General features: G+C 45.1%; 1 protein-coding gene across 3 annotated transcripts in view; it reads left to right on the forward strand.

The window, feature by feature from the left end:
- The window catches only part of IGSF21 (immunoglobin superfamily member 21), a 157,563-nt gene that overhangs the window by 79,726 nt on the left and 52,214 nt on the right, over positions 1–25,623 (forward strand). For all 3 annotated transcript variants that reach the window (XR_015745522.1, XM_087944803.1, XM_087944804.1), the window contains exon 3: positions 7,746–7,867. Coding sequence is in view for 2 of the 3 variants with exons in the window: in XM_087944803.1 (XP_087800929.1) it covers positions 7,746–7,867 (122 nt within the window). In the remaining variant the exon portion in view is untranslated. The remainder of the gene's footprint in view (positions 1–7,745; positions 7,868–25,623) is intronic.

Here is a 25,623-nt window from a genome sequence, read left to right on the forward strand (position 1 = left end):
TATACCGCTTTATAGTCTTTTACAGCCCTCTCTAAGTGGTTTACAGAGTCAGCCTTTTGCCCCCAACAATCGGGGTCCTCCTTTGACCCACCTCAGAAGGATGGAAGGCTGAATCAACTTTGAGCAAGTTGGTCAGGATCAAACTCCTGGCAGTGGGCAGAGTTAGCCTGCAATACTGCATTTTAACCACAGGGAAGGAAGGAAGGAAAATAGCAATAAGCACTTAGACTTCACAGTGCTTTACAGCCCTTGCTAAGCAGTTTATAGAGTCAGCATTTTGCCCCCAACAATCTGGGTCCTCATTTAACCTACGATGGAAGACTTAAACCGATCAGGACTGAACTCCTGGCTGTGGGCAGAGTCAGCCTTCAATGAAGTATTCTAACTATTGTGCCACCATAGAAGGAAGGGAAGGAAAGGGAAAGGGAAAGGAGGAAGGGAAAGGGAGAGGAGGGAGGGAGGGAAGAGGAAAGAAAATAGAGAGAGGAAAGGAAGGGAGGAACAAGAGGGAGAAAGGGAAGGAGGGAGGGCAGAGGAAGAAATAGGAGGAGGGAGGGAGGGAGGGAGGGAGGGAGGGAGGGAGGGAGGGAAGGAAGGAAGGAAGGAAGGAAGGAAGGAAGGAAGGAAGGAAGGAAGGAAGGAAGGAAGGAAGGAAGGAAGGAAGGAAGGAAGGAAAGTTTACTCTCTGAGCAGTTTACAGAGTCAGCCTCTTGCCCACAACAATCTGGGTCCTCTGCTTTGCTATCTTCCTTGTCTTTCTAATGTGGTTGAGGGAAAGCTAGAAAAGAAAAATTGGACACCATACACTCAGGATATAGACCTTTCGGTGTGTGTGTGGGGAAATGGAGAGTCGGGTTAGGGCCATTATTTCTCTTCATTCCTGTTTTTCGTGGCCACTAAAAAGGTTCTTTGGGGAATTTGGATAGATCATCCCCTGGCTTTTGCCCTTCAGGCACATCTTGCCTCGAAGCACAGCAAAACATTATTAATTTTCTGTGAACCTAGAGGAATCCATAAACGTTTATGAATTTTGCATTCTGCGGTTAAGCTAAAGAGGGCTTGACAACTTTATCAATCAGTTTGACCCCTTCTTTGGCTCATCTCTCACGCTGGCTTCATCCCACCGAGGTCAGAGCCCAGAAATGGAAATTTTATTGTTAACATGCCTGCTGTGTGCATTTTATTATCTGCGCACTATAATGTGGAAGTCGTATCTCTTGTTGTTGTGTTTTTTGCCGTGGATGTTCTAATGATTGATTGATGCAAACTGTCAAGGGGGTTTCATCGATTTGGGAGCGTAGAACTCCAATAAATAAATCAACCACCTATAATCTGTCCCATTTCTAGATGACTTTCATCCATCTTGCCAAACTTCCTCAGGAGAGTTTTTTGAGCAGGTGAAACTGTGGGAAGCAAACCAGCCAGAGTTGTTTCTTTCATTTACTAGCTGTTATTACACCTGTTCGTGGCGGTGGAAGGATTGGACTGTAAGTGGGACATCAAGTTTATTATACCCGTCTTCAGTCTGTAAGTGGTTTTGGAAAACATTGAGGGGGTGGGTGGGGAGAAACCCCTGGGAAGCTGCGGGAGAAGGGAGTTTTGATCTGTTTTGTTTGTGCCAGCTGGATGGAAATCGCCCTCCCTGTCCTCCAGCTGTGCTAATATGTTTCTAGACGCCTAGTTGGTAATTTGTTTCTCCAACTGTGACTTGGAAGCATCGGAAAGCAAGAAGGGGGATAAAACCCAGAAGTCCATATCTTGTTGCAGGTCGACCTACATTGCTTGAGTTGTCAGGAGAAGCAAAGTTGGAGGTGGAATCAATTTCCATTTACCTCAACCAAGTCAAACACTTGATGCATCTTAAATTATATACTCCAGAAGAGCCTTAGCTAACATCTGGTGTGTTGCAGAGCTAGGTCCAGGTTTTGAGTTGCATTCAGTTCCACCCCTTCTTTTCTTCTTCTTCTTCTTCTTGTTTTTGTTGTTGTTATCATTATTATCATTATTATCATTATCATTCGATTGTATTGATCCACCTAACATCTTCATTGATTGTTATGGTCCTTCTTTTGCCATGTTAGCCCAAGTGCAGGTCCGTAGATAGATGTTCTTCAACTTCTCAAGTTAGATCTGAGAGAAAGTAACTGGCCCAAAGAACATTCTAGAAACTGGATCTCCTCAGTTGTATTCCAGTATTTTATCCACTACGCCACACTGCTCCTGTCTTTCTATATCCATCTAGCTATGCATCCATCACATCTCCTCCATATTATATATGTACAGCACCATCATCCAGTCTGTTTCTAAACATTAGATAACACCTTCTCTCAAGTTTATTTCCCACATTTTTCTTTGCTTAAATATCCTTGTAGTTGATGCTCATTGGGAACCAGCAACTTGAAGTGGATTCCGCACTCGTCAGCCAACCTTTTAAAAGTTATAGATTCCTCCATGGGAACCTTCTTTAATTTAGGGTCTTTTGGGTGTCGAGGCAGATCTCTCAGTTGATAAGAATATCAATTTGAGGTCTGTTGAATGTTTCTTGTGTTTGCCTACCAGCAGATGATGATTGAAATCGACAGGTCTCTTTTATCTTCATCTGCCCATTCTCTGGGAGAAGTCCACAATGGGACCTTCCATGATTAGGTAGCAATTTCTACTTCAAAGTCAAGGAATAAAGGATAAGGTGTATTTCTGGTGGCTCTTGACAGTCTACTTTGATTTCCAGGAGGAAATCAGACGCAATCCAATCAGCTGGCAAGCCAACTTTGTTGGCTTTGAAAGAAAATCCCACATTAGACTGGGTATGTCTAGTCTAATGAAGAGAAGGACTAAGGGGGACATAATAATAGTCTTCCTATATTTGAGGGGCTGCTACAAGGAAGAGGGGATCCACCTATTTTCCAAACACCAGAAAGCAAGACAAGAAACAATGGATGGTAAATAATCAAGGAGAGAAACAACCTAGAATTAAGGAGACATTTCCTGACACTTAGGAACAATTAATCCGTGGAATAACTTGTCTCCAGAAGTTGTGGGTGCTTCCAACACTGGAGGCTTCTAAGAAGAGACTGGATGGCCATTTCTCCAAAATGGGTTTAGAAGGGGTTGGACTAGAAGACCTCCAAGGTCCCTTCCACCTCTACGATTCTGTTATTTCTAACACTTCTTAGGTCCAGCTTAATGGCATGTGCAAAAATAGACAGGCGGATGAATGTGTCAATAAGACGATTCCCGTTTTGTAAGAGCAGAATATTTAGTGAATTAAATATATATATATGAATTAAATAAAACTTGGAGGGAAGCCAAGTATTAAATAACAGTACTACTAGGATTATGGACCCTAATATCAAATCTTGCCATCCTCTGTGTAATTTCTAGTACAGGGGCAACCACATACGGAAGAAGGGATTTAGGTATTTTCTCTGCCCAGGCTAATGAAATAATAACAATAACATTATTATTATTATTATTATTATTATTATTATTATTATTATTATTATTATTATTATTATTATTATTATTATTATTATTATTATTATTAGCCACAAAAACAGCCCTGGGGTCCCTGAACGATTGGTTGTGTCCTTGAAAACTTCCAGTCTGTGTTCCCCTCCAAAGTGTGTGTGATTTACAATCCAGATAATTCCCTGTCTCCGTGTGTCTTTTGTTTGTTTGTGTGTTTGTGTGCCCCAGAGAGTGTGTATTCTCTTCGTAATAAAACCTTGGCTTAGGCAAATAAATTTGCAGAGACCGTTTTACTGACAGCTGCCCCGCCCTTTCTCCCACAGCCCTGTTCCCATGCAATAAAATGGGGAGCAGAAAAGAAAACGGAAAAAGAAAAACCCAGAATGAAATTTCATCTAGGACAACGCAGGGTGCATTTTAAAAAAACCAGAGCTGTGCGGAGGAGGTTTTTCTGCAGAAGTGCTTCTGAAGGGCCGCTGGGCTTTCATCGTTTTCCCCCGGTTTGAAGTTTGCCCGGCTCTCACCCCGGAAAATAAATCATAAAGTGAGGTCAGAAGTCATCCCGACTAGTTATCACAAAAGGATGGACAAGAGAGGTTATTTTTCCGGGGTTCCTTTTTTTTGCGAAGGGTTTCATTTGGGAGAAAAAGAAAAAAAAAGGAAAAAGGAAGAAGATTTTGTGGTGTGTTTTTTTTTTTTCACCCAATGGGGGAGAGTTTACCACGGGCAGTCCTCGTTTAGCAACTGCCTCGTTTAGGGACCTTTTGCAGTTAACAACACAGGCGAGAAAGGTTTACGGCTGTCCTTGCGTTGACGACTTTTGCAGGTCTGTACGATCATAATCACAGCGGAGGTTTCCTTTAGTGACTGCTTCGCTTAACAACCAGGTTGCAGGTCCCAGTTCTGGCTGCTAATCGAGGACGACCTGCATTTCCCTCCGTTTATTTCCCCGTGTGCCCAAAGCAGCTCGCGGGATCAGTCTAAGGTCAAGCCACCATCAGAGAAACCATGCGTCGGTACATCCTATATCAGTGGATCAATGCTTAATCAATAAACCCCTATTAAGGTTATGCAAAACAAACGCATACGAGAAGGAACCCAGCTATTCTCTTTAACAATAAAGGAGAATATCTGTAGCTCAGAGTTGAAATGAGGGATTCCTGGTGCTCTCCGAGCTTGGTGGTTTTCTTGCAGACGTTTTATTACCCAACTAGGTAACATGATCAGTGCTAGTTGGTAGCGCTGATGATATCACCTAGTTTGGGTAACAAAACTTCGGGGGAAAACAACCCAACTCAGCAAGCAACAAAGATCTCTTATTATCCTTTAAAAATTGCAAAGATTTTGGCTCAGCATGTAGCAGCAAATTGAGACTTTAGTGAGATAACCGGGTTTAAGAAACTACAGTTTATTTGTGAATGCAGGGACTTATCTCTTTGTCTCCCTGACACCTCCAGCATCAAAGAAACTGGTGACAGTGCAGGACAAGGCATTGCCCGTGACTCCACCATCTCCCCACCTATTTATTTATTTATTCCCTAGACATTTACTTTCGGGGAGCTTATTAGCACCCTCTGCAGTTTTCACATTTCCCTTGGAAGAGACATTTTGACACAGCTGGCAGGTATGTTACTTCATTAGCAGGTTCGCACCTTGTCACCTATTATCTGGGAAACAACGCGGTGTAACTTGAGAATAGCTGAGGTGGAAGAGAAAGGGTAGAGCTCTTGATTCTGTTGGTCTGAAGAATTTTTGTCTTTCTCTCCGTCCCTTTTGCTGGCCTCCCCTGCTGGGCCGGCAAGCAAGCAGGACGCTCCGTATGAGTCCTGAAGGACATGCTTTGAGGTCTTACAAAATGGCAGCCATGTTGGGTCTGGCCCAGCTCTTTACTGGAGACCGATGTGGTAGTTCCCTGTTGTCCAAGAATGCTCTTACCTGTCTTTCTTTATTTTTATTGGAGAAGTTAACCCTGTTTTCTTCCCTCCGTCCAGCCATCTACCCATCCTCAACTTGGCCATTGGTCTTGTCATCTCCCTCTGACATCTGTCTGTATATCTCTCTCTCACACACACATGTCTGTCCGTCTGTTTGTCTATCAGCTATCAGCTATTTCATCTCTGTCACACATGCATCTATCTATCTATCTATCTATCTATCTATCTATCTATCTATCTATCTGTCTATCTGTCTGTCTGTCTGTCTATCATCTCACACACATATCTATTTAATTTATCGTCTGTCTGTATCATCTCTGTCACACACATATCCATCTACCATCCATCATCCATTGTCTGTCTGTCTGTCTCTATCTTATCCTGTCTGTCCATCCATCTATCATCATTTTTCTCAAACATTGTCTGTCTGTCTGTCTGTCTTTATCTATCTCTAGTTCTCATCATTATTCTCTACAGTTCTAATTATCATCTCTTACACCTAATTACCTACCTCTACCTACCTACCTACCTACCGATCTATCTATCTATCTATCTATCTATCTATCTATCTATCTATCTATCTATCTATCTATCTATCTATCTATCTATCATCTACCTATCTATCTATATCTATCTATCTATCTATCTGTCTGTCTGTCTGTCTGTCTGTCTGTCTGTCTGTCTATGTGTCTATCATCTCACACACATATCTATTTAATTTATCATCTGTCTGTATCATCTCTGTCACACACATATCCATCTACCATCCATCATCCATTGTCTGTGTCTGTCTGTCTCTATCTTATCCTTTCTGTCCATCCATCTATCATCATTTTTCTCAAACATTGTCTGTCTGTCTGTCTGTCTGTCTATCTATCATCTATCTCTAGTTCTCACATTATCATCTCTTACACGTGTAATTATCTATCTCTATCTATCTATCTATCTATCTATCTATCTATCTATCTATCTATCTATCTATCTATCTATCTATCATTCCTCTTTTCCCCCTCCCATTCACATTTCATACGAGTTTATTTTTAAACATTGCTTAGCTGCAAAGAAGCCGATGCAAGAACAAGTTAAGAGAAATGTGACGGGGCAAGAGATGAAAAAAAAAAACACATTTCAAAATTATTTCAGGGAAAAATGGTAGTAGAATTGAGTGTTTACAAATGGGAGTCTGGGCAAATCAGACTATAATTGTGAAGGAAGCTGCATAATTGTCTTGTGGCCAAATCTACTTGTTTGAGCACCGTATTATTGCGTGAGAGCAGCAGATATGAAAATGCGATTTCAGCTGGTGATCTTCATTAAAATAAAGACGGCTCGTTCATTTATTGTTTCTGGAAGTTGTGACAATCAGATTCAAGTAAGGATCTGGTTAGGTACCGGTCTGATGTGTGAACCCCGGTATTTAGTTAAAGGTCTTCTGGGTGTGGAACTTGTTCTTTTTACAATGGGATGAGTGTCACGCCTGAAAGGGAATCCATACAATCTAGTCTTTTCTTCCCCAGTTCAACCAGCAAAGATACTGGTTGGGGTAATGGAGATTGTGGAAATTGCAATCTATTCTACTGACCTAGGCTTCCCAAGATCACGAAGCCGACTCCTCGTCCCGATAAAACCCCTTTTATTTAGGTTAAAATAAATTCCTCTCCAGCAAAGTCCTGGCCAACAGTCTTTCATGAGATTTCACAACTATAGACCTTTATCAGGCTTGGAGAGCTGCCAGGACGATATCTTCTAAACGCCACACTGTAGCAGCAATTACTTGGGAAGAAGTCAGGGACAGATCTTCACTCTAATGATTTGAACTAATTGTCTCCTGCAAAACCCCACTCTTTATTCCCTACAGATGTGGCCATTCACCATCCCCTGAGCCTTTACTCCCAAGTTGACTCTTGTACCTTAACTCTTCCCTTCTCCTGGCAGCTCTGCGCATGCGCACACTGGGAACAGGCTCCGGCTGTTCTTCTTCCCCACTGATCTCCGACTCCAAAGGCAGCTGATAACTGTCAGACGGCCATGGCCCCATCTCTGCCTCCGACGCAGAGCCCTTGTCAGAGCCTTCCCCAGACTCCAGGACTGGCCTCCCCAATCTCCTCACTGTTCGAGTCTGACGCCAGCTCCACTGGCGGGCCACAACATCTACACCTTCAACAGCCAGTTGTCTTCAGTGTCTGATGAGAGGTGGTGTCAATGTGTAAACAAGCAAGGGATGTTCAATCATCAACCATGGGAGGCGGTGAACATCTCATGAACTTTCTTCTACCCTTTCGCATTTTCTGAAGTGCTCCAAAAAATTTAATTTTTCTCCGCTCTGATCTCTCCCCTTGGCAGGTAACAGACGGTGGCACCATCAAACAGAAAATCTTCACCTTCGATGCCATGTTCTCCACCAACCAGTCGCACATGGAGAACTATCGTAAGAGGGAAGACCTGGTCTACCAGTCTACAGTGAGGTACTCTTTGCATTCTTTCCACAGGCTAGGAATTCAGTATAGGTTCCCGACAAATGCAGCATCTCCTTAAGTCTCAGCATCTCCTTAAGTTTCAGTCCCCAGGTTTGCCTTGTAAAGAGGGGGCGGGGCGTTCTCCTCCCAAGTAGTCGGCTCAATCTGCGCTGTTCTCGCCTTCTCTCCACTCTGCGTGCTCTCGGATCAGGAGGGGGCGGTCTTTGCTCATCGCCTGAGCTCTCTGTCTCTCATGTTCCTGCCTCGGCCTGCTCCTCCCCATTTTCCTCCCAAACAAACGAAGCCGCCCCCTCGTCTCCATTGGCTCCAGTTATAGCTCATCTTCCTCTGCCGATTCGGGCTCCGAGGGGGGTGGGCGGGGGGCATGACTATTATGGCCATAAGTCAGGGAGTACCTTCTATTTCCCCCTTGAGCTTTGGGGCATCCCTTTCTCGGGGCAGTTGCGATTGCGGTCGCTGACGACGACACTCCCCGTGGGATAGAGGTGGCGGTTGTTGCAACTGGCCACGTCGTGAGCCGAAGGGACGGGAAGGTCTCCGTTGTTCAGAAGGGGAAAGAAACACGGGAAATAAGGACGAATGCACGGCGTGGGGAACCAGGGGTTAGGACCCCAGCTCATCGCGCCCGCCGCTGGGTTGGAGACAGAGACCGAAACAGAGAGACAGCGAGAGAGAGAGAAAGACACGTGGGGGATAAGGAGCCCACATTTACATATAAATGAAGATATTTACAAATTAATGCATTTTGAACAAGAGGAAGGTCCCAGCGCTGCAGCTGCCAAGGCGACAGCTTGCTGGAGAGTGGGCTGGCAGGGAGGGGGATCCAGTAGCGAGTGCGAGGCAGCAGGAGCGGGTCTTCTGAATGGGCCTCTCCTTTCCAGGGGGAACCTGTGGGCTCCCTCAGCTCAATCCATCAATCTGAACAGAGCTGGAAGGGACCCTGGAGGTCTTCTAGTCCAGCCCCTGCTTAGACAGGAGGCCTTCTCCCTTATCCTTCGTTCATTTTATGACATTGATACACAGTTGTTTAAGTGAGTCGCACCCAGGTGTGGGATTCTCCAGGTTTAACCACTGATTCGGTGGTCGCGTGTCGGCCGCCCCCAATTTTATGACCTTTCTGCTGCAGTCGTTAAGCAAAGCATGTCTGTCGTTGAGAGAGCCGGATTCGATCTGTCAAATTGCAGTAGGAGTAGCTTGCAGTACTGCATTCTAATAACTGCGCCACCATGGCTCTTGTAGCAATAGCCCTTAGACTTATACACCGCTTTACAGTCCTCTTCTAAGCGGTTTACAGAGTCAGCCTCTTTCCCCTAACAATCTGGGTCCTCATTTTACCCACCTCGGAAGGATGGAAGTCCAAGTCAACCTTGAGCCAACTGCCAAATTGCAGGCAACTGGCTGCAGCAGAAATAGCTTGCGGCACTGCACTCTAACCGTAAATAAATGCCCATCAGATGCCGATTTTGACAACCACGTGGCCGCAGAGATGTCCTAAGTGCAAAGGATCGGTCATAAGTTGCTTTCCCCGGCACCGTCGTAACTTTGAATAGTCGCTAAATGGAAGGGAGGAAAATCTATCTAGCAAAAGTCTCCATTTTTGGCAGAAGAACCAGTGATGGGAAAGAGAAACTTCTATGTTTATTTTGGTGCTCAGTTCTCCAGCACCCCCCTTAAAGACCAATGGGAGACCATGAGAATTTGGGGATGGGGGGCTCTGAAGGAAGCATTGATTTTTGCCCCCCACCCATCCGCCCATCCTCAGGTCGCCTCCAAGTTCTAGCTTTTCTTCCAACCGCTTCCCATCGCTTCCCTTCTGGGCTCTGCGCATAATTATGCACATAAAATATATTCCCACAATGGGGTTTGCAAAAAAAAAAAAAAGGGTGGGGTGGAACTGGAGAGAAATTGAAGAAGCTTTTAATGAAAAGAATAAATCTTTGCCTTTATGGTTTCCTCGGCCACTTTGCAGGACAGGAAGAAGCGGAAAGTTAGGCTGTCCCCGTTTTCCAAAGCGCGGTAGCTATTTTTCCTCTCTTCCCCCCACAATCAAACGTAGCCAAGGCCACTCTTGGTTCAGCCCCTTGGAGACAGGCTGTGTTGGGAAGGAAGGACCTTGGGTTCATGTCTCCTTTATTTTTGCAGCTGTCTCTGGAGGCCTAAATGCAACGTCCCCAAAGGCTTAATTTCACTTCTAAGCTAGCCCTGAGCTTCAGTTTTGCACGCCTACCATAAATAAAAAAAAAACACCCTTCTTCGATTCAGTCCAGTTGCTGGCAATAACAGGGCATCTCCATGTCAATGGTTTAAAAAAGGGTCACCCCCTCTCCCCCAGTTTCCTGGTCCCAACCTTCAGTTTTGAAATTGAAGCACACCCCCCAAAACTAAGCCCGTTCCATCCACCCTTCTTGCCTCTCCAGATGCAGCTAAAGTAAAACGTGGACCTCCGCAAAACAGCAAGCTCTCAGCACTGAGCAGTTGGGTGTTCTTGAACCCATCTCTCACAGCCAAGCCAGCATGGGCAGCGGCAAGGAATGATGGGCATTGTAGTTTAGCAAGGTTGAGAGATCCACAGATTGGCCCCAGCCTGTTGAGAGTCTGTGACCTCTCTAGATTATCTTAAGACATAGAAAGAGGAAGACAAAACCTTCCTTCCTTCCTTCCTTCCTTCCTTCCTTCCTTCCTTCCTTCCTTCCTTCCTTCCCTTTCCCTCTTCTTTCCTTTCCTTCCCTCTCCCCCTTCCTTCCTCCTTTCTTTCATCTGCCCTTCCTTCCCTCCCTTCCTTTCCCTTCTTCTTCCTTTCCTTCCTTTCTCTCATCCCCTTTTCTCATATCCCTTCCTTCCCTCCTTTTTCCTCTTTCTTTTTTCCTTCCCTTCCTTCCCTTCCTTCCTTCCTTCCTTCCTTCCTTTCCCCTTTCTCTTCTTCTTTCCTTTCCTTCCTTTCTCTCATCCCTTCTTTTCTCATATCCCTTCCTTCCCTCCTTTTTCCTCTTATCTTGCCCTTTTTCCTTCCCTTCCCTTTCCTTCCTTCCTTCCTTCCTTCCTCCCTCCCTCCTCCCTCCCTCCCTCCCTTCCTTCCTTCCTTCCTTCCTTCCTTCCTTCCTTCCTTCCTTCCTTCCTTTCCCCTTTCCTCTTCTTCTTTCCTTTCCTTCCTTTCTCTCATCCCTTCTTTTCTCATATCCCTTCCTTCCTCCTTTTTCCTCCTTGCCCTTTTCCTTCCTTCCCTTTCCTTCCTTCCTTCCTTCCTTCCTTCCTTCCTTTCCCCTTTCCCTCTTTTCCTTTCCTTCCTTTCCTCATCCCTTCTTTTCTCATATCCCTTCCTTCCCTCCTTTTTCCTCTTATCTTGCTTTTTCCTTCCTTCCCTTCCTTCCTTCCTTCCCCTTCCTTCCTTTCCCCTTTCCTCTTTTCTTTCCTTTCCTTCCTTTCTCTCCTCCCTTCTTTCTCATATCCCTTCCTTCCCTCCTTTTTCCTCTTATCTTGCCCTTTTCCTTCCCTTCCTTTCCTTCCTTCCTTCCTTCCTCCCTCCCTCCCTTCCTTCCTTCCTTCCTTCCTTCCTTCCTTCCTCCCTTCCTTCCTTCCTTCCTTCCCCTTTCCTCTTTTCTTTCCTTTCCTTCCTTTCTCTCCTTCTTTTCTCATATCCCTTCCTTCCTCCTTTTTCCTCTTATCTTGCTTTTTTTCCTTCCCTTCCCTTCCCTTCCCTTCCCTTCCCTTCCTTCCTTCCTTCCTTCCTTCCTTCCTTTCCCCTTTCCTCTTTCCTTTCCTTTCCTTCCTTTCTCTCCTCCCTTCTTTTCTCATATCCCTTCCTTCCCTCCTTTTTCCTCTTATCTTGCCCTTTTCCTTCCCTTCCTTCCCTTTCCTTCCTTCCTTCCCACCTACCTTCCTACCTACCTACATTCAAAATAAACCACCGCATTTTATGCTGGCTGGCATTGGAGCCTTTGCAAATTATCCGTACAATTTAGACAGGTTCCCTCTGTGTCTTTTCCTGCATCCTACCCTTTCTCTTGAAATAGCGCTGTGTGAGAGGCATTCCTTTGATTTGCTCACCGCAACCCTGCCGTTTTTTGGGTGGGCAACCACACAGAGGCGCGATCTACTGCAAACGGCTCAGGAATCTGTTACAAAACACAACCACAACAGTTCTTTTTTCTTTTTTTTCCCCTTCTGGCTTGCGCTTTTGGACAATTTCCACCTCCCTTCCATCCCTGCTGCCAATCCAGCTAATTAATTACAGCTGTTTTCCTCTCCTATTTTTAAACCCTTTGCCGCCAGAACCCTAATCAGCTGCTCATTCATTGTGGTGTCTGCAACTTGGCTCGCTGCCTTGGTCCCCAACACCAGCTCGAGGCCCCTGGTGAATAGAGGCAGTTCCCCCCGTAGGGGCACCCAGATCTTCTTACCACCTCTGGGGGGGTCCTGTTGACCCTGGTTCAGGCAGCACCCTAAGCTGTACAGCTGCGGTCGTAAAAAATGCCACAAGTCTTGGGGGTGGGGGGGCGAGGCTGGACTAGATGGCCTTCAGAGTCCTCAAGAAGGTTTAGACGAGCAGTGGTGCAAACTGAGGCTTTGGGGAGGGACGCAGATGGCCCGAGAACCCACAAGTTGAGGAAGGGGGGGTGGAAACGAAGGGTCAAGCCAAGAAGAAGGAAAGCCTCGCTCTGTGTGTTGCTTGGCTCGCTTGCTTGAGCTCCGCATAATCCTGATTCTCATCTACCCGATGGGCACATGTGGTCCAGCCTTTTGCCTTCTCTTTCTGTCCTCGCCACGCAAGGAATTACGTTGCCTGCATGTACAGGGAGTCCTTTCCTAGCCCCCACAATGGGGACTGGCGACTTGATTCTTAAGCAAAGCAACAGGTGAGTGGAAGATCGCAAGATTTCCTCAACCTTTCCTTTGCTTACAGGGTCACGGGTCACGGTGAGGCCTGGTGTCACAGTTGCTGTTTCACCGCCGACATCCTTTCAACCGGTCACTAAACAAGGCAGTCGCTAAACAAGGACCGTAGTTCTCTCATTGGCCATTCCGTGCAACCCACATCCTTTATCACACGCTGGATGTTGTGGGGGAGGATCTGGAGCGATAGGTTTGGCCACCTCTGTCTTTCCGTTGGGGGTTGGCATCCTCCACTTACGACCCCAGTGGAATTTAGTGACATAAATTCCGGGCTTCGTTCTGGTCACAAGTCAAGGACTACCTGTGTAAGTTTTGAAACATCCAAGAATTCCTGAGCGCTTTTTTTATAAATTAAGCATTTATAAATTATAAATCATCATCTCAAACAACAGGGTGGATATATATATATATATATATATATATATATATATATATATGTGTGTGTGTGTGTGTGTGTGTGTGTGTGTATGTATATGTATATTAATAAAGAGGAAAAACCCAGCATTCACATGATCCCAGGACTCTGTAACCGTCATAACTATGAACCAGCTGCCAAACATAACAATTTTAATCGCACGGCCCTGGGGATGCTTGCGATGAAATGGTCATAAGTGTGGGAAATGGTCGTAAATAGCCTTTCCCCCCCCCCAATGCTGTTGTAACTTCCAACGGTCACTAAGCGAACTGCTGTAAGTCGAGGACTACTTATGGGGGAGGGGAGAAGTTGATTGGCAGAAATAGTAAAGTGGAAATTGAACAAGCTGCGAGTAGCCACTAAGCCCCCCCTTTCCTCCCTTCTCTCTGCAGTTAGTCCGGTCCAGCAAGCAAATTTTGTCTTCGTTAATAATTTCACGGCTTCTTTTATATCCTGGGCTTTCAATTGGGGTATAAAAAACGTTCTTGAGAAGTGTAAAATGTTTTAGAATAGAGTAGAGCTGGAAGGGACCTAGGAGGTCTTCAAGAAGAGACTGGACTGCCATCTGTCCAAAAAGGTGCTTGGGCACAGGGGGTTGGACTAGATGACCTACAAGCTCCCTTCCAACTCTTAATCTGTCTTCTTGCTCAAGCACGAGAACCTATGCCATCTCAGACAAGTGACCGTCCAGTCTCTTCTTAAAAAACCTCCAGTGATGGAGCAGCCACACCTTCTGGTGGCAAGCCGTTCCACTGGTTAATTGTCCTCGCTGTTACGAAGCTTAATTCCAGGTTGCTCGTCTCTCTGATTAGTTTCCAACCATGGTTTCTTGTCCTGCCTTCTGGTGCTTTGGAGAATAGCTTGACCCCTTCTACTTTGTGGCATCCCCTCAAATACTGGAAGACTGCTACCATGTCACCCCTAATTCTTCTTTTCTTTAGACTAAGGTAAAGGTTCCCCTCGCACATCCGTGCTAGTCGTTTCCGGCTCTAGGGGGGTGTTGTTTATTTCCATTACATTAGCCGAAGAGCCAGCGCTGTTCGAAGACGTCTCCGTGGTCATGTGGCCGGCAGGACTAAACGCCCAAAGGCACATGGAATACTGTTCCCTTCCCAACTATTTTCCTACTTGCATTTTTTTTACATGCTAGGTTGGCAGAAGCTGGGACCAGTCACAGGAGCTCGCTCTGTTCCGCGGCAATGCTAGGGGTTCGAACCGCCGAACTGCCCACCTTTCGGATCGACAAGCTCAGCATCTTAGCCACCTGAGCCACCGCGTCCCTCTTTCTTATAGACTAGCCAAACCCAAATCCTGCAGCCGTGTTCTTCGCATGTTTTAGTCTCCGGGCCTTGGATCGCCTAAGTTGCTTTTCTCTGAAATTTTTCTAAAATCTCAACATCTTTTTTTGTCGTATAGCGACCAACATCGGTTTGCAGTATTCCAGGTGTGGAATTACTTACTGGGGTTTTGTAAAGTGGCACTAATACTTCACACGATCTGGATTCTATGGCTCTGTTTATACAACCTGGTATTGCATTCGCTTTTTGGGCGGCGGCTGCACATTGATGACTTATATACAAGTGATTGTCCAAGGTCCGTCTCCCAGTTATGGTTTTTGAGCCAGGTCTCGCTCAATCTCTACTTTGCACCTTTGGTTTTTGCTGCCTAAATGTAAAGCTTTGCTTTTCTCCGCACTAAAATTCATTATGTTGGATAGGGCCCTTTTTTCCAGTTTGTCAAGGCTGGATATCACTTTCTATTCTCATTTCTGTTCGGTGGGGTTGGGCTAGATGACCTGTAAGGTCCCTTCCGGTTCTGTTAATCTGTATCTGTATAGTCTGGTGCGTTTCTGTTTTTTGAAAGGAAAGGTATAATCTGCTGCATTTTTAGCCCTTGTTTTCCTGGCCACGCAAAGAGCAGGAAAAAAAATGGACATTTATTCTTTGCTTGTTCATTCACTGCCTGCTAATTTTCAAAAAAAAATCCTGTGTTTGCAAGGATTCTCACCTCTTTGGAAGCAAAGGCATTACGAACTCAGTGTGTGGCTTCCAAGATTGGCCACAAGTCACCCATTATAAGTAGTCCTTGTTTAGCGAACAGTTGGGGCCAGCAACTCGGTCATTAAGCAAAGCGGTTGCTCGGTGAAATCATGATTCTGTTTTTGGATCTCATTTGAGCATATATTTTTTTTGCTTTATAGACCCAGTATAGCTCATCAAAGTGAGGATAAGCTACAAATGGACTTTTTCCATTTTAACTGCAAAGGATTGCTTTTTAATTCACCCTCACCTTAAATCTATCTATATATATATATAAAAGCAAAATGCCACTCATGCATCATTATAAAATCTCCAGAACCGTAAAGCCTACAAACTTAAAATTTGGCACGCATGTTCCTCTTGGCTTCTAGGTGCTCGCTAAGGAAGGATTTTTCAAAGTGACCATGAGAGTCTTAGTATTTCATATATTATTATTAACACGCTCTGATGCTAAGGAGTTCTACTCCCCCTCCCCACCTGAAAAGAAATCTGTGCCAAATGCGCAACACAAGCAGAGAAGAGGAGTTTCAATTTCGGTTTCGGTTTCACAGCACTAAGCAGCTTTAGTACAGAGCAGTTGAGCTAAGCCATGCCCAGGCTCCTTGCTGTCTCCTTTTTGCTCACACAGCAAATACTGTTTCAGTTTCCAAACAGCCCTCAACTCTCTCACACACTTACAGGACGCTAGCCAGATGAATACCGATGGATGATGGGAGCAGGGCGTCCATTTTCCTCCCAAAAACAAGCCCGACCAATAGTTTGTAGCAGGTGGTATTGAGCAGTTTTTTTTTTTTTTTTTTAAAAATTTTTTTTTATTTTTTCCCAAGGCCCTCTTGAATGGGCGGTTTCAAAGAAGGGGAAATGAGTAAAACAACATGTTGCTAAATAAAACAGTTGCTAAATGAGGATTTAGTTGGTCAGGTAGCCTGCCTGTGGATATGGAGGTTCCATTTATCCAGTGGTATTTTCATTCCTTACTTAAGGGTGTCTTTGGTGATTTTTTTTTTTTCATAGCCATCTTTTAAAAAAGAAGAGATGTAAGGTCTTAGGAAGAGTGATTTTTTTCCCCCCAAAGTTAGTTTTTGCAAGAATTATTATTTTCTTCTGCATGTAACGCCGGTTGCTTTTAAGGATTGCTTCTTAAATTATTTTCTTCTAAATTTAGCGCAGGTCGCTTTTGAGGTTTTTTTTTTATCTGAGCTGGGTTCCAAGCTGATTAAATTCTTGTTGATCTGCAATTCAAGAAATTTGGGATAAGAAAGGGCCAGCGTTACACGAGCAGAATGAGGTAATTACAAAAAAAAAAAAAACTTTGCAATAGAGTGGGATGAAGCTGGAAGGGGTTTTGTGTCGGTGACTTTAACTTTCCATCCCCGTTTCTCAATTCACACGTTGCCCCCCCAGATTTAAGAACCGGGTTTATTTCCATAGATCGGACCTCGGGGCTGGCTTCATTCATCGTAAAACCACTCATCCAGGTTTGTCAGAGGAGAGAGAATTGTGGCTTTTGGCACCAACGGTGCAGAGCCATGCAAAGCACACTTATTTCTTTCCCTTCCTGCCCCTTAAATCCTGGCTTTGTGTCCTGGAGAGCTTGCTTCCTGCCCAGCCTAATTGCAGTGGAATCTACTGACATGAGTAATTACTGTTTTGCAAGGATTTTGCTGGCTTTACTAATTGATTCCATATTCTCTGACTTGACAGTTCCTTTATTGGAGAATGCAAAATATGCTTGCTTGCTTTCGCTCTGATGCTGACACCACTCCTTCCTCTCTCTCAGTCTCCCTTCCTTTCTTCCCCTTCTTCCTTCCTTCTCTCCTTCTTTCATCTGATTCCCTTCCTTTCTTCCTTCCCCTTCCTTCCTTCCTCTCTTTCCTTCCTTTCCTTTCCTTTCTTAATCTTTCTCTTTCTCCTTTTCTTTCCCTTCCTTCCTCCTTCCCTATCTGTCTCCCTTCTTTTCTTCCCCTTCTTCCTTCCTTCCCTTCTTCCTTATTTCATCTGATTTCCTTCCTTTCTTCCCCTCCCCCTTCCTTCCTTCCTTCCTTCCTTCCTTCCTTCCTCTCTATTTCTTCCTTTCCTTTCCTTTCTTAATCTTTCTCTTTCTCCTTTTCTTTCCCTTCCTTCCTCCTTCCCTATCTGTCTCCCTTCTTTTCTTCCCCTTCTTCCTTCCTTCCCTTCTTCCTTATTTCATCTGATTTCCTTCCTTTCTTCCCCTCCCCTTCCTTCCTTCCTTCCTCTCTATTTCCTTCCTTTCCTTTCCTTTCTTAATCTTTCTCTTTCTCCTTTTCTTTCCCTTCCTTCCTCCTTCCCTATCTGTCTCCCTTCTTTTCTTCCCCTTCTTCCTTCCTTCCTTCCCTTCTTCCTTCTTTCATCTGATTTCCTTCCTTTCTTCCCCTCCCCTTCCTTCCTTCCTTCCTCTCTATTTCCTTCCTTTCCTTTCCTTTCTTAATCTTTCTCTTTCTCCTTTTCTTTCCCTTCCTTCCTCCTTCCCTATCTGTCTCCCTTCTTTTCTTCCCCTTCTTCCTTCCTTCCTTCCCTTCTTCCTTCTTTCATCTGATTTCCTTCCTTTCTTCCCCTCCCCTTCCTTCCTTCTTTCCTCTCTCTGTTTCCTTCCTTTCCTTTCTTCATCTCTTTCTGTCTCCTTTTCGTTCCATTCCTCCCTCCCTCCCTCCCTCTGTCTCCTTTTTCCCTCTTCTTCTTTTCTTCCTTCTTTTCTTCCTTCCTTCCTTCATCTGTCTCCTACCTTTTTCATCTCTATCTCCCTTCTTTTCTTCCCTTTCCCTCCCTCCCTCCCTCCCAATCTCTCTGTCTCCTCCCTTCCTCCTTCCTTTCTCTTTTGTTCCCTTCATCTTCTCTCCATATTATACCAAAACATTTTTGGCACCGCCAGAGAATGCTTCGAGAGCCCTGTCCTAAAATGTTTACTTTTTTTGGCATTCAGCATACAAAGAACGGGCATCTTTCTGACCTCAGTGTGTTGGGAGCAGGAATTGCTGATTAGAGGGGTCCCAACTGCTAGAGGAGACCGTCGCTAAATGAGGAGTACCTGCACTCCGATTCTCTGGTGAGTCGCGCCTGCTGGCAGCCGTGCCAGGTGGAGCGCCCATCTCCCAGAGCAGTCTATCTCAGTACCACCATAACATTTCTTGCATCCCCTTCCAAAGCACGGGTGGAATTTCATGGCACAGAGCTGCGTCATTATCCAAGCGCTCTTCTGTTCCGGGAACCGCGGAAGAGGTTGCAAAGGTCCAATGTTCACTTTTCTGCACATCTGGTTGTGTCATTGTGTGCTGGAGCGCAAGCTGCCGTTCTTTTATTGCCACCCAGTAGAGTTGGGGGGGGGGGGAGGAGGGGGGTGAAGAAAGAGACCCCTGCAGGAATCCCAGTCCGCCAATTACAAAAACAGAGAAAGGAAAAAAGCTGTCTAGCCCAGAGGCAGCTTTGCACCAGAATACATGATGCACCAGCAATTAAGCCATCTCTCTCTCTCTCTCCCTCTCTCTCTCTCTCTCTCTCTCTCTCTCTCTCTCTCTCTCACACACACACACACACACACACACACATGTCTGTCTGTGTGCATGCATGCCACATATGTATATCAAGTCTTCCCCTTCCTAGCTGGAGAGTTTGCTTCAGTGGTGGCATTCTACCGGTTTGGCACGGTTTGAGCGAACCGGTAGTAAAAAAAACAGCTATTGCTCTTTCTTTTTTTCCCCCTCTTTCCCTCCCGACGATCAGCTGTGCCGGAATCCCCCTTGCTGTCTTACTGCTTTGCCCAGGAAGCTTCCCTGAGGCCCAGGAGGCCAAAAAAAAAAATAAAAAAATGGAGGGAGGGTGCTGCAAAAAAGAAGAAGAAGCCACGCCCACCCAGTCACATGGCCATGCCCACCTAGCCGTTTCCACCTAGCCGCGCCCACAAAACCAGTAGTAAAAATATTTGCATCCCACCCCTGGTTTGCTTGTTCATTTATGTATTTATTGTGGAAAATTGATATAGCTGCCTACTCCCTCGCGGTGACTCTAGGCGGCTCATAGAAAATAACATAGAAGGAATAAAAACAATTAAAAATAAAAATATAATAATAATAACATCCCATCCCTCGGCGACAACACACATGTGTATTGGCCATTTAAAATAATAGTAGTAGTAGTAGTAGTAGTAGTAATAATAGTAATAACAATAATAATAATAATAATAATCATAATCATAATCATAATCATAATAATAATCATAATAATCATAATAATCATCATAATCATAATAATCATCATAATCATAATAATCATCATAATCATAATAATAATAATAATAATAATAATAATAATAATAATAATAATAATAATAATAATAATCATATAACATCCCAGCCCAGCCCTCAGCAACAACACACACGTGTATCAGCTATTTAAAATTAAAATAATAATAATAAAATAATGTCAGAGTGTTTGCAGCGTGACTGCTATTGTGAGGAACAAAACACAGCACACAGAGGCTTTGACTATTTAATAGTGGTTTATATCCAAGAAATATATGTGGTAGGTAATACCTGACAAGGAATCACTCATCTTAACTCTGTATGGAAAACTCTGCAATGGTGATAGGACACAAGGAGAGAGAAATACGCCCTCGAATGGCTGCCTTATATAAACATCTCTTAAAGTGGTAAAACCTCTGTGGAACCCATACATAGTCTTAAAACGGCAATTCCTTTTCTGATTCATCCTTATGGCATCAGCCTTACAGCAGCTGGTCAGCTCTTAAATCTCAATACCTTAACAAATAATAACACCCCTGCCCCCATGGCGATATGAACACACATTCATACCAGCCTTTTAATAGGTTCCATCTCTCTCTGGGGTCCCCAGGCCTAAAATAGTGAGGGTGGGCAAAATATTTCCTTCCTTTCCTTCTCCCTCCCTCTCTCCCTTCCTTCCTCTTGCTTTTTCTTTTATTCCCTTCCTCTCTACTCCCTCTTTCCTTCCTTCCTTCCTTCCTTCTTCCTTCCTTCCTCTTCCTTTTTCTTTTATTCCTTCCTTCCTTTTCTTTTTCTTTTATTCCTTCCTTCCTCTTCCTTTTTCTTTTATTCCTTCTTTCCTCTTGCTTTTCTTTTATTCCTCTCTCCTCCCTCTTTCCTTCCTTCCTTCCTTCTTTCTTCCTTCCTCTTCCTTTTTCTTTTATTCCTTCCTTCCTCTTGCTTTTCTTTATTCCTTCCTTCCTCTTCTTTTTCTTTTATTCCTTCTTTCCTCTTTTTTTCTTTTTATTCCTCTCCTTCCCTCTTCCTTCCTTCCTTTTATTCCTTCCTTCCTCTTCCTTTTTCTTTTATTCCTTCCTTCCTCTTGCTTTTTCTTTTATTCCTCTCTCCTCCCTCTTTCCTTCCTTCCTTCTTTCTCCCTTCCTCTTCCTTTTTCTTTTATTCCTTCCTTCCTCTTCCTTTTTCTTTTATTCCCTTCCTCTCTCCTCCCTCTTTCCTTCCTTCCTTCTTTCTCCCTTCCGCTTCCTTTTTCTTTTATCCCTTCCTTCCTCTTCCTTTTTCTTTTATTCCCTCCCTCCCTCCCTTTCTTTTACTTTCATTCTCTTATCTCTCCTCCCTCCCTCCTTCCTTTATATTTTTTTCTTTCTCTACTTTCTTCATTTAATAGCGAGACGGGGGACCACCACTCCCGGGACTTTTCACCCCTAATGGGCACACACACCTGCTTTTTGTCGGGAGCGTGGGAATGGGAATGTCTCACTAAAGTGCGCGAAGCCAACTTCTTAACAGAGTGAGAGCATCTTCAAAGGGATCTCATTTGGGAAACTGAGGCTGGATTTTTTTTCCCTTTCCCGGATTTGAGTGGCTGATGGGAGGGGAAGGAGGGAGGGGGAAAAAAAGAACTTCGGAGAAGTTAACATTTTCAAAGCGTAATTGAGTTTGGATTTGTCCATTAGATGGGAAATGCGAAATTGGATAACATCCCATTAAAATGGGAAGTTAATGAATTTCTCCCCCGTCATTCTGAGAAGCAGCCCTGCAGCCCTCAGCAGGATTCATTTTCGAGAGGAAATTGTGCCGGACTCAGAAGGCGGGCGTCCTGGCAGGGGATAGGCTGGCAAAGGGCACAGTCCTTCTCCTTCCTCCGAGAGTTTGGTCCTCACAATCACGCCGCAAGGTAGAGTTGCTGAAGGAAGGCACCCAGTTCCTTTCCTTTCCTTTCCTTTCCTTCCCTTCCTTCCCTTCCCTTCCCTTCCCTTCCCTTCCCTTCCTTTCCTTTCCTTTCCTTTCCTTTCCTTTCCTTTCTTTCCTTTCCCTTCCTTTCCTTCCCTTCCTTTCCTTTCCTTTCCTTTCTTTTCCTTCCTTCTTTTCCTTTCCTTTCCTTCACTTCCTTTCCTTTCCTTTCCTTTTTTCATTTCCCTTCCTTCCTTTCCTTTCCTTCCCTTCCCTTCCTTCCCTTTCCTTTCTTTTCCTTCCCTCCTTCCTTTCCTTTCCTTTCTTTTCCTTTCCTTTCCTTTCCCTTCCTTTCCTTTCCTTCCTATCTCTCCTTCCATTCCATTCCATCCATCCATCATATTTTTCTCCTCCTTCCTTCCTTCCCATCCATCCATCTATCCATCCATCCCATCTCTCCTTCCTTCCTTCCTCCCTCTTTCCTCCTTTCCTCCCTCCCTCCATCTTTCTTGCCTTCCTTCCTTCCCATTCATCCACCATATCTCTCCCCTCCTCCCTACATCCATCCATCCATCCATCCATCCCATCTCTCCTTCATTCCTCCCTCTCTCCTTTTCCTTCTTTCCTCCCTCCATCTTTCTTTCCTTCCTTCCCATCCATCCACCATATCTCTCCCCTCCTCCCTACTTCTCCATCCATCCATCCATCTATCCATCCATCCCATCTCTCCTTTCTTTCTCCCTTCCTCTTTCCTTCCTCCCTCCTCCCTCCATCTTTCTTTCTTCCTTCCTTCCTTCCTTCCTTCCTTTCCTTCCTTCCCTTCCCTTCCCTTCCTTCCTTCCTTCCTTCCTTCCTTCCTTCCTTCCCATCCATCCACCATATCTCTTCCCTCCTTCCTTCCCATCCATCCATCCCATCTCTTCTTCCTTCCTCCTTCTCCCCCTCCCTCCCTCTATCTTTCCTCCCTTCCTTCCTGCAAAACCCCCTCCCTTCTAGCACTGATGATGTTATCTAGTGGGGCAATGAAATGTCTGCAAGAAAACAACCAAGCTCAGACAACACCCAGGACCCCATAGTCGCCTCCTCCTCCTCCTCCTCCTCCTCCTCCTCCTCCTCCTCCTCCTCCTCCTCCTCCTCCTCCTCCTCCTCCGTCTGTAGTGTCACACTAACACAATTTACAGCCAGAGCGATTTTGCTGGCCCAGCACTGAGCACTTAAAAGCCTCCATAATTGTCAGCCGGGTTTCCACAAATTGCCTGAATTACTGTGATGCAGAGCATGTTGTCTGGAGAAATGCGTTTTCAGATTCCACCTTTATTTTCAAACCGGCATTCGGAGTGTTTGCCTTCACGTTTATTTATTTTGGAGGAGGAAAAAAGGACAGGGGAAAAAAGGTGATTTTATCCGCTGCAGGAGCAGGGAAGGAGGCCAGCAAGCTGCAATTCTTCAGGTGATGCCAGAGCACAGCTTTCATCTGCTCGAAGTGGCCCCTGATAATTGCAGGATATCAGAGTAGGAGTTTGGATTAATGGTTTGGATAAATGGTTCACACCTCCTTGTGGATTTTCCTAAGTGATCTGGGAACCTAGTGGCTTCCCTTCACACAACATGGTTATGGAATTAACTGGGTTTCTTTCATTTGCGCTGTGCACGTTTCTCCATACAAGCCACAGTTTGCGAAAAGATTCATCCACAGGGAACCCCCTGTTTCATCTTAACCAAGACTAGCCTCTTGATTGTCTGTATCGGCTCGGTCTTTCTCTGGCTTGGTTCACCTCGTTGCTCGTAAACGTTGGAGGGAAGGTTTGAATTTTGCCTTAATTCATCAACTTACATTCATGGGTCCAACACACCAGGCCATGTTCTAAGCAGGTGGATTAAGCCACAGTAGCTTGGCTTCACAGATAACCTATGTAGCCCCATCCTTAGCCCTCGATTTGTAACCGTACTGGAGCCTGCGTCAGCCATGATGTTCATAAAGCAGGTCATCATGTCATCCTCTGCCTTTTTCTTGGATGTTCTCCACCTGGAGAACCATCAAGGTGTCATGCCCCTGTCGAGTCTGAATCTGAGGGGGTAGATGAACAGCCATCAGGGAGCGGGAGTGTAGCTCCGTTGGCTGTGGAGGAAACTGGGGAAGGGCAAAGTCCAGCTGGGCAGAGCAGGGAAGAGGTAGAACAAGGGAGAGGGAGTTCAGAGGAAGACCCAGGCCCACCCCCTCTTCATCCTAGGGCATGCAAGGAAGAACAGAGAAGAGAGTAACTTGGGTTGCATGGCTTACGGGGGAGGAAAGGGCCCTGATTCCCTTCATTAGCCACACCTGGGAATGAGAATTTAACAGAAATGCATGCTGAGTGCGGCGTCTGCTGGATACAAATGTGAGTTTATCTTGTGTTCTTTGGTTATCTGTGTTCCTGGCGTCTTCCCAACCGTGTTGAATTACTGCCATACCTTCACGTCTGGAATTCCTTCTCTTACCCTGCTGGATTAATGATTATCTCATCTTGCCTTGATTGGACTTATAGTTACAGTTTTTGTTGACCACGTTTTGGACTTGATTCTCTGCAGCCCAAGGCTGTTCCTGGGAGAGTTTTTCTCTAGCCCAGAAGGTAACCAGGACATTGGGGACAAAGTTGGCGCTAATAAAGGGACTCCTACTGATTATCTGAGGGTGTTGCCTTTGTGCCACGTCCCGGGTCATCACACAAGGCATGGTGGAACTCAAATGGAGATATCTCAACCAACCAGGCCCCTGGGGAGAATTTCCCATTCTCCTTTTCTGACCTTCTGTGATCCAGATGAGATCTACAAATCAGAAGGGAGGATCCCTTTCTCCATGAAGTTGTCCTCTATGAAGAGTTCCTCTCCGTGCACGAAATGAGGTAGTATCCATTCCTCACATACCTCGCTACATCAAACCGTAGGTAGGAACATGGTATCGCCACATCGCCTCTGCTACAGGTATTGAGGTCAGATCGATCTCCAAATCTCGCAGGTGTGTTCAGCGAATTTGGGCCGGTCATCAAAAACAGTTTGGCTGAAAAGAGCTGAATTTGTTAAAAATGATAGGAAGCCCCTCCCTGTTCTTATTTGGCGACTCTCGTGTCCTCTCAAGAGTTCCCTTTCCAGATTCTTCTCAAGAAACAGAATCTTGGCTGTCAGCTAAGTTTTAAAAAAAGGCATGCATTATGTATTCTGAACTGGAAAAATGCTCATTCATTTTTTTCAACCTAAGCAATAGCTGGTCAGCTAAAAGAGGCCCAAAGCCTACGTTGGAAGACAGAAAATGCTAGAAAACATCTGTGTGGTTTATCCTAAAAAACAACAACACCTCAACCCCTTTTCTTGGCGTCCTTCTTTGCTTGTTCCTAACTTGTTTGTTGTTTTGACATCCTGCCTAGAGCTGAGCTGGGGAGATAAAGGATCTGGTCCCGGTAAGCGGTATTTAGACAGGCGCTTGTCAAGATCCGTTGGGATTGTCTGTATGGGTTTTGGCTGAACTCGCTTCGGGATCGGCTTAGCGAGGCCTTCTTAAACCCAGCTGGAAGTGGGTGATAACTCTGTTGGTCAGCAAAATGGCCGCCGCGATGCTATCAGGAAGGCGGCTTTTCTTCAAAGTCCTTCAGAAGTTTTTTTAAAAGGGGGGAAACTTTATGTAGGGGTGGAAACCAGGTGTCAGAAGAGGTCAAAAGATGGTCCAGGGAGTCTCCCATGGGTTTCGGTTCTCTTTTTGTAGAACCTTCAGGGAGATCAAAGGATTAGAATTAGAATAGAATAGAGCTGGAAAGGACCCTGGAGGTCTTCTAGTCTAGCCCAAGAACCTATCAGACAAGTGACTGTCCAGTCTCTTCTTAAAAACCTCCAGTGATGGAGCGCCCACGATTTCTGGAGGCCAGCTGTTCCACGGGTTCATTGTCCTCTCTGTTAGGAAGTTTCTGTTCAATTCCATTTTGCTTCTCTCCTTGATCGGTTTCCACCCGTTGCATCGTGTCTTGCTGTCTGGTGCTTTGTTGAGTAACTTGACCTCTGGAGAATAATTGGAGATGATCTTGGTCCTTGGTTCAAGGTCTTTTAATCTTGGGCCGAGCTCCTTGTCCTGAAGGCAGGAGAAGCAGCAATGGATGGAAACTAACAACCAAGGTGAGATCCAACCTACTGTAGAGCTAATTTCCTGACAGTGAGAACAATTAATCAGTGGAACAACTTGTCTCCAGAAGTTGTGGATGATCCAACACGGGAGGTTTTCAAGAAGAG

The sequence above is a fragment of the Notechis scutatus genome, chromosome 16, assembly GCF_049901735.1.
Source record: "Notechis scutatus isolate UNSWTSFEM ecotype Mainland chromosome 16, rNotScu1.2, whole genome shotgun sequence".
Classification (NCBI taxonomy): Eukaryota; Metazoa; Chordata; class Lepidosauria; order Squamata; family Elapidae; genus Notechis; species Notechis scutatus.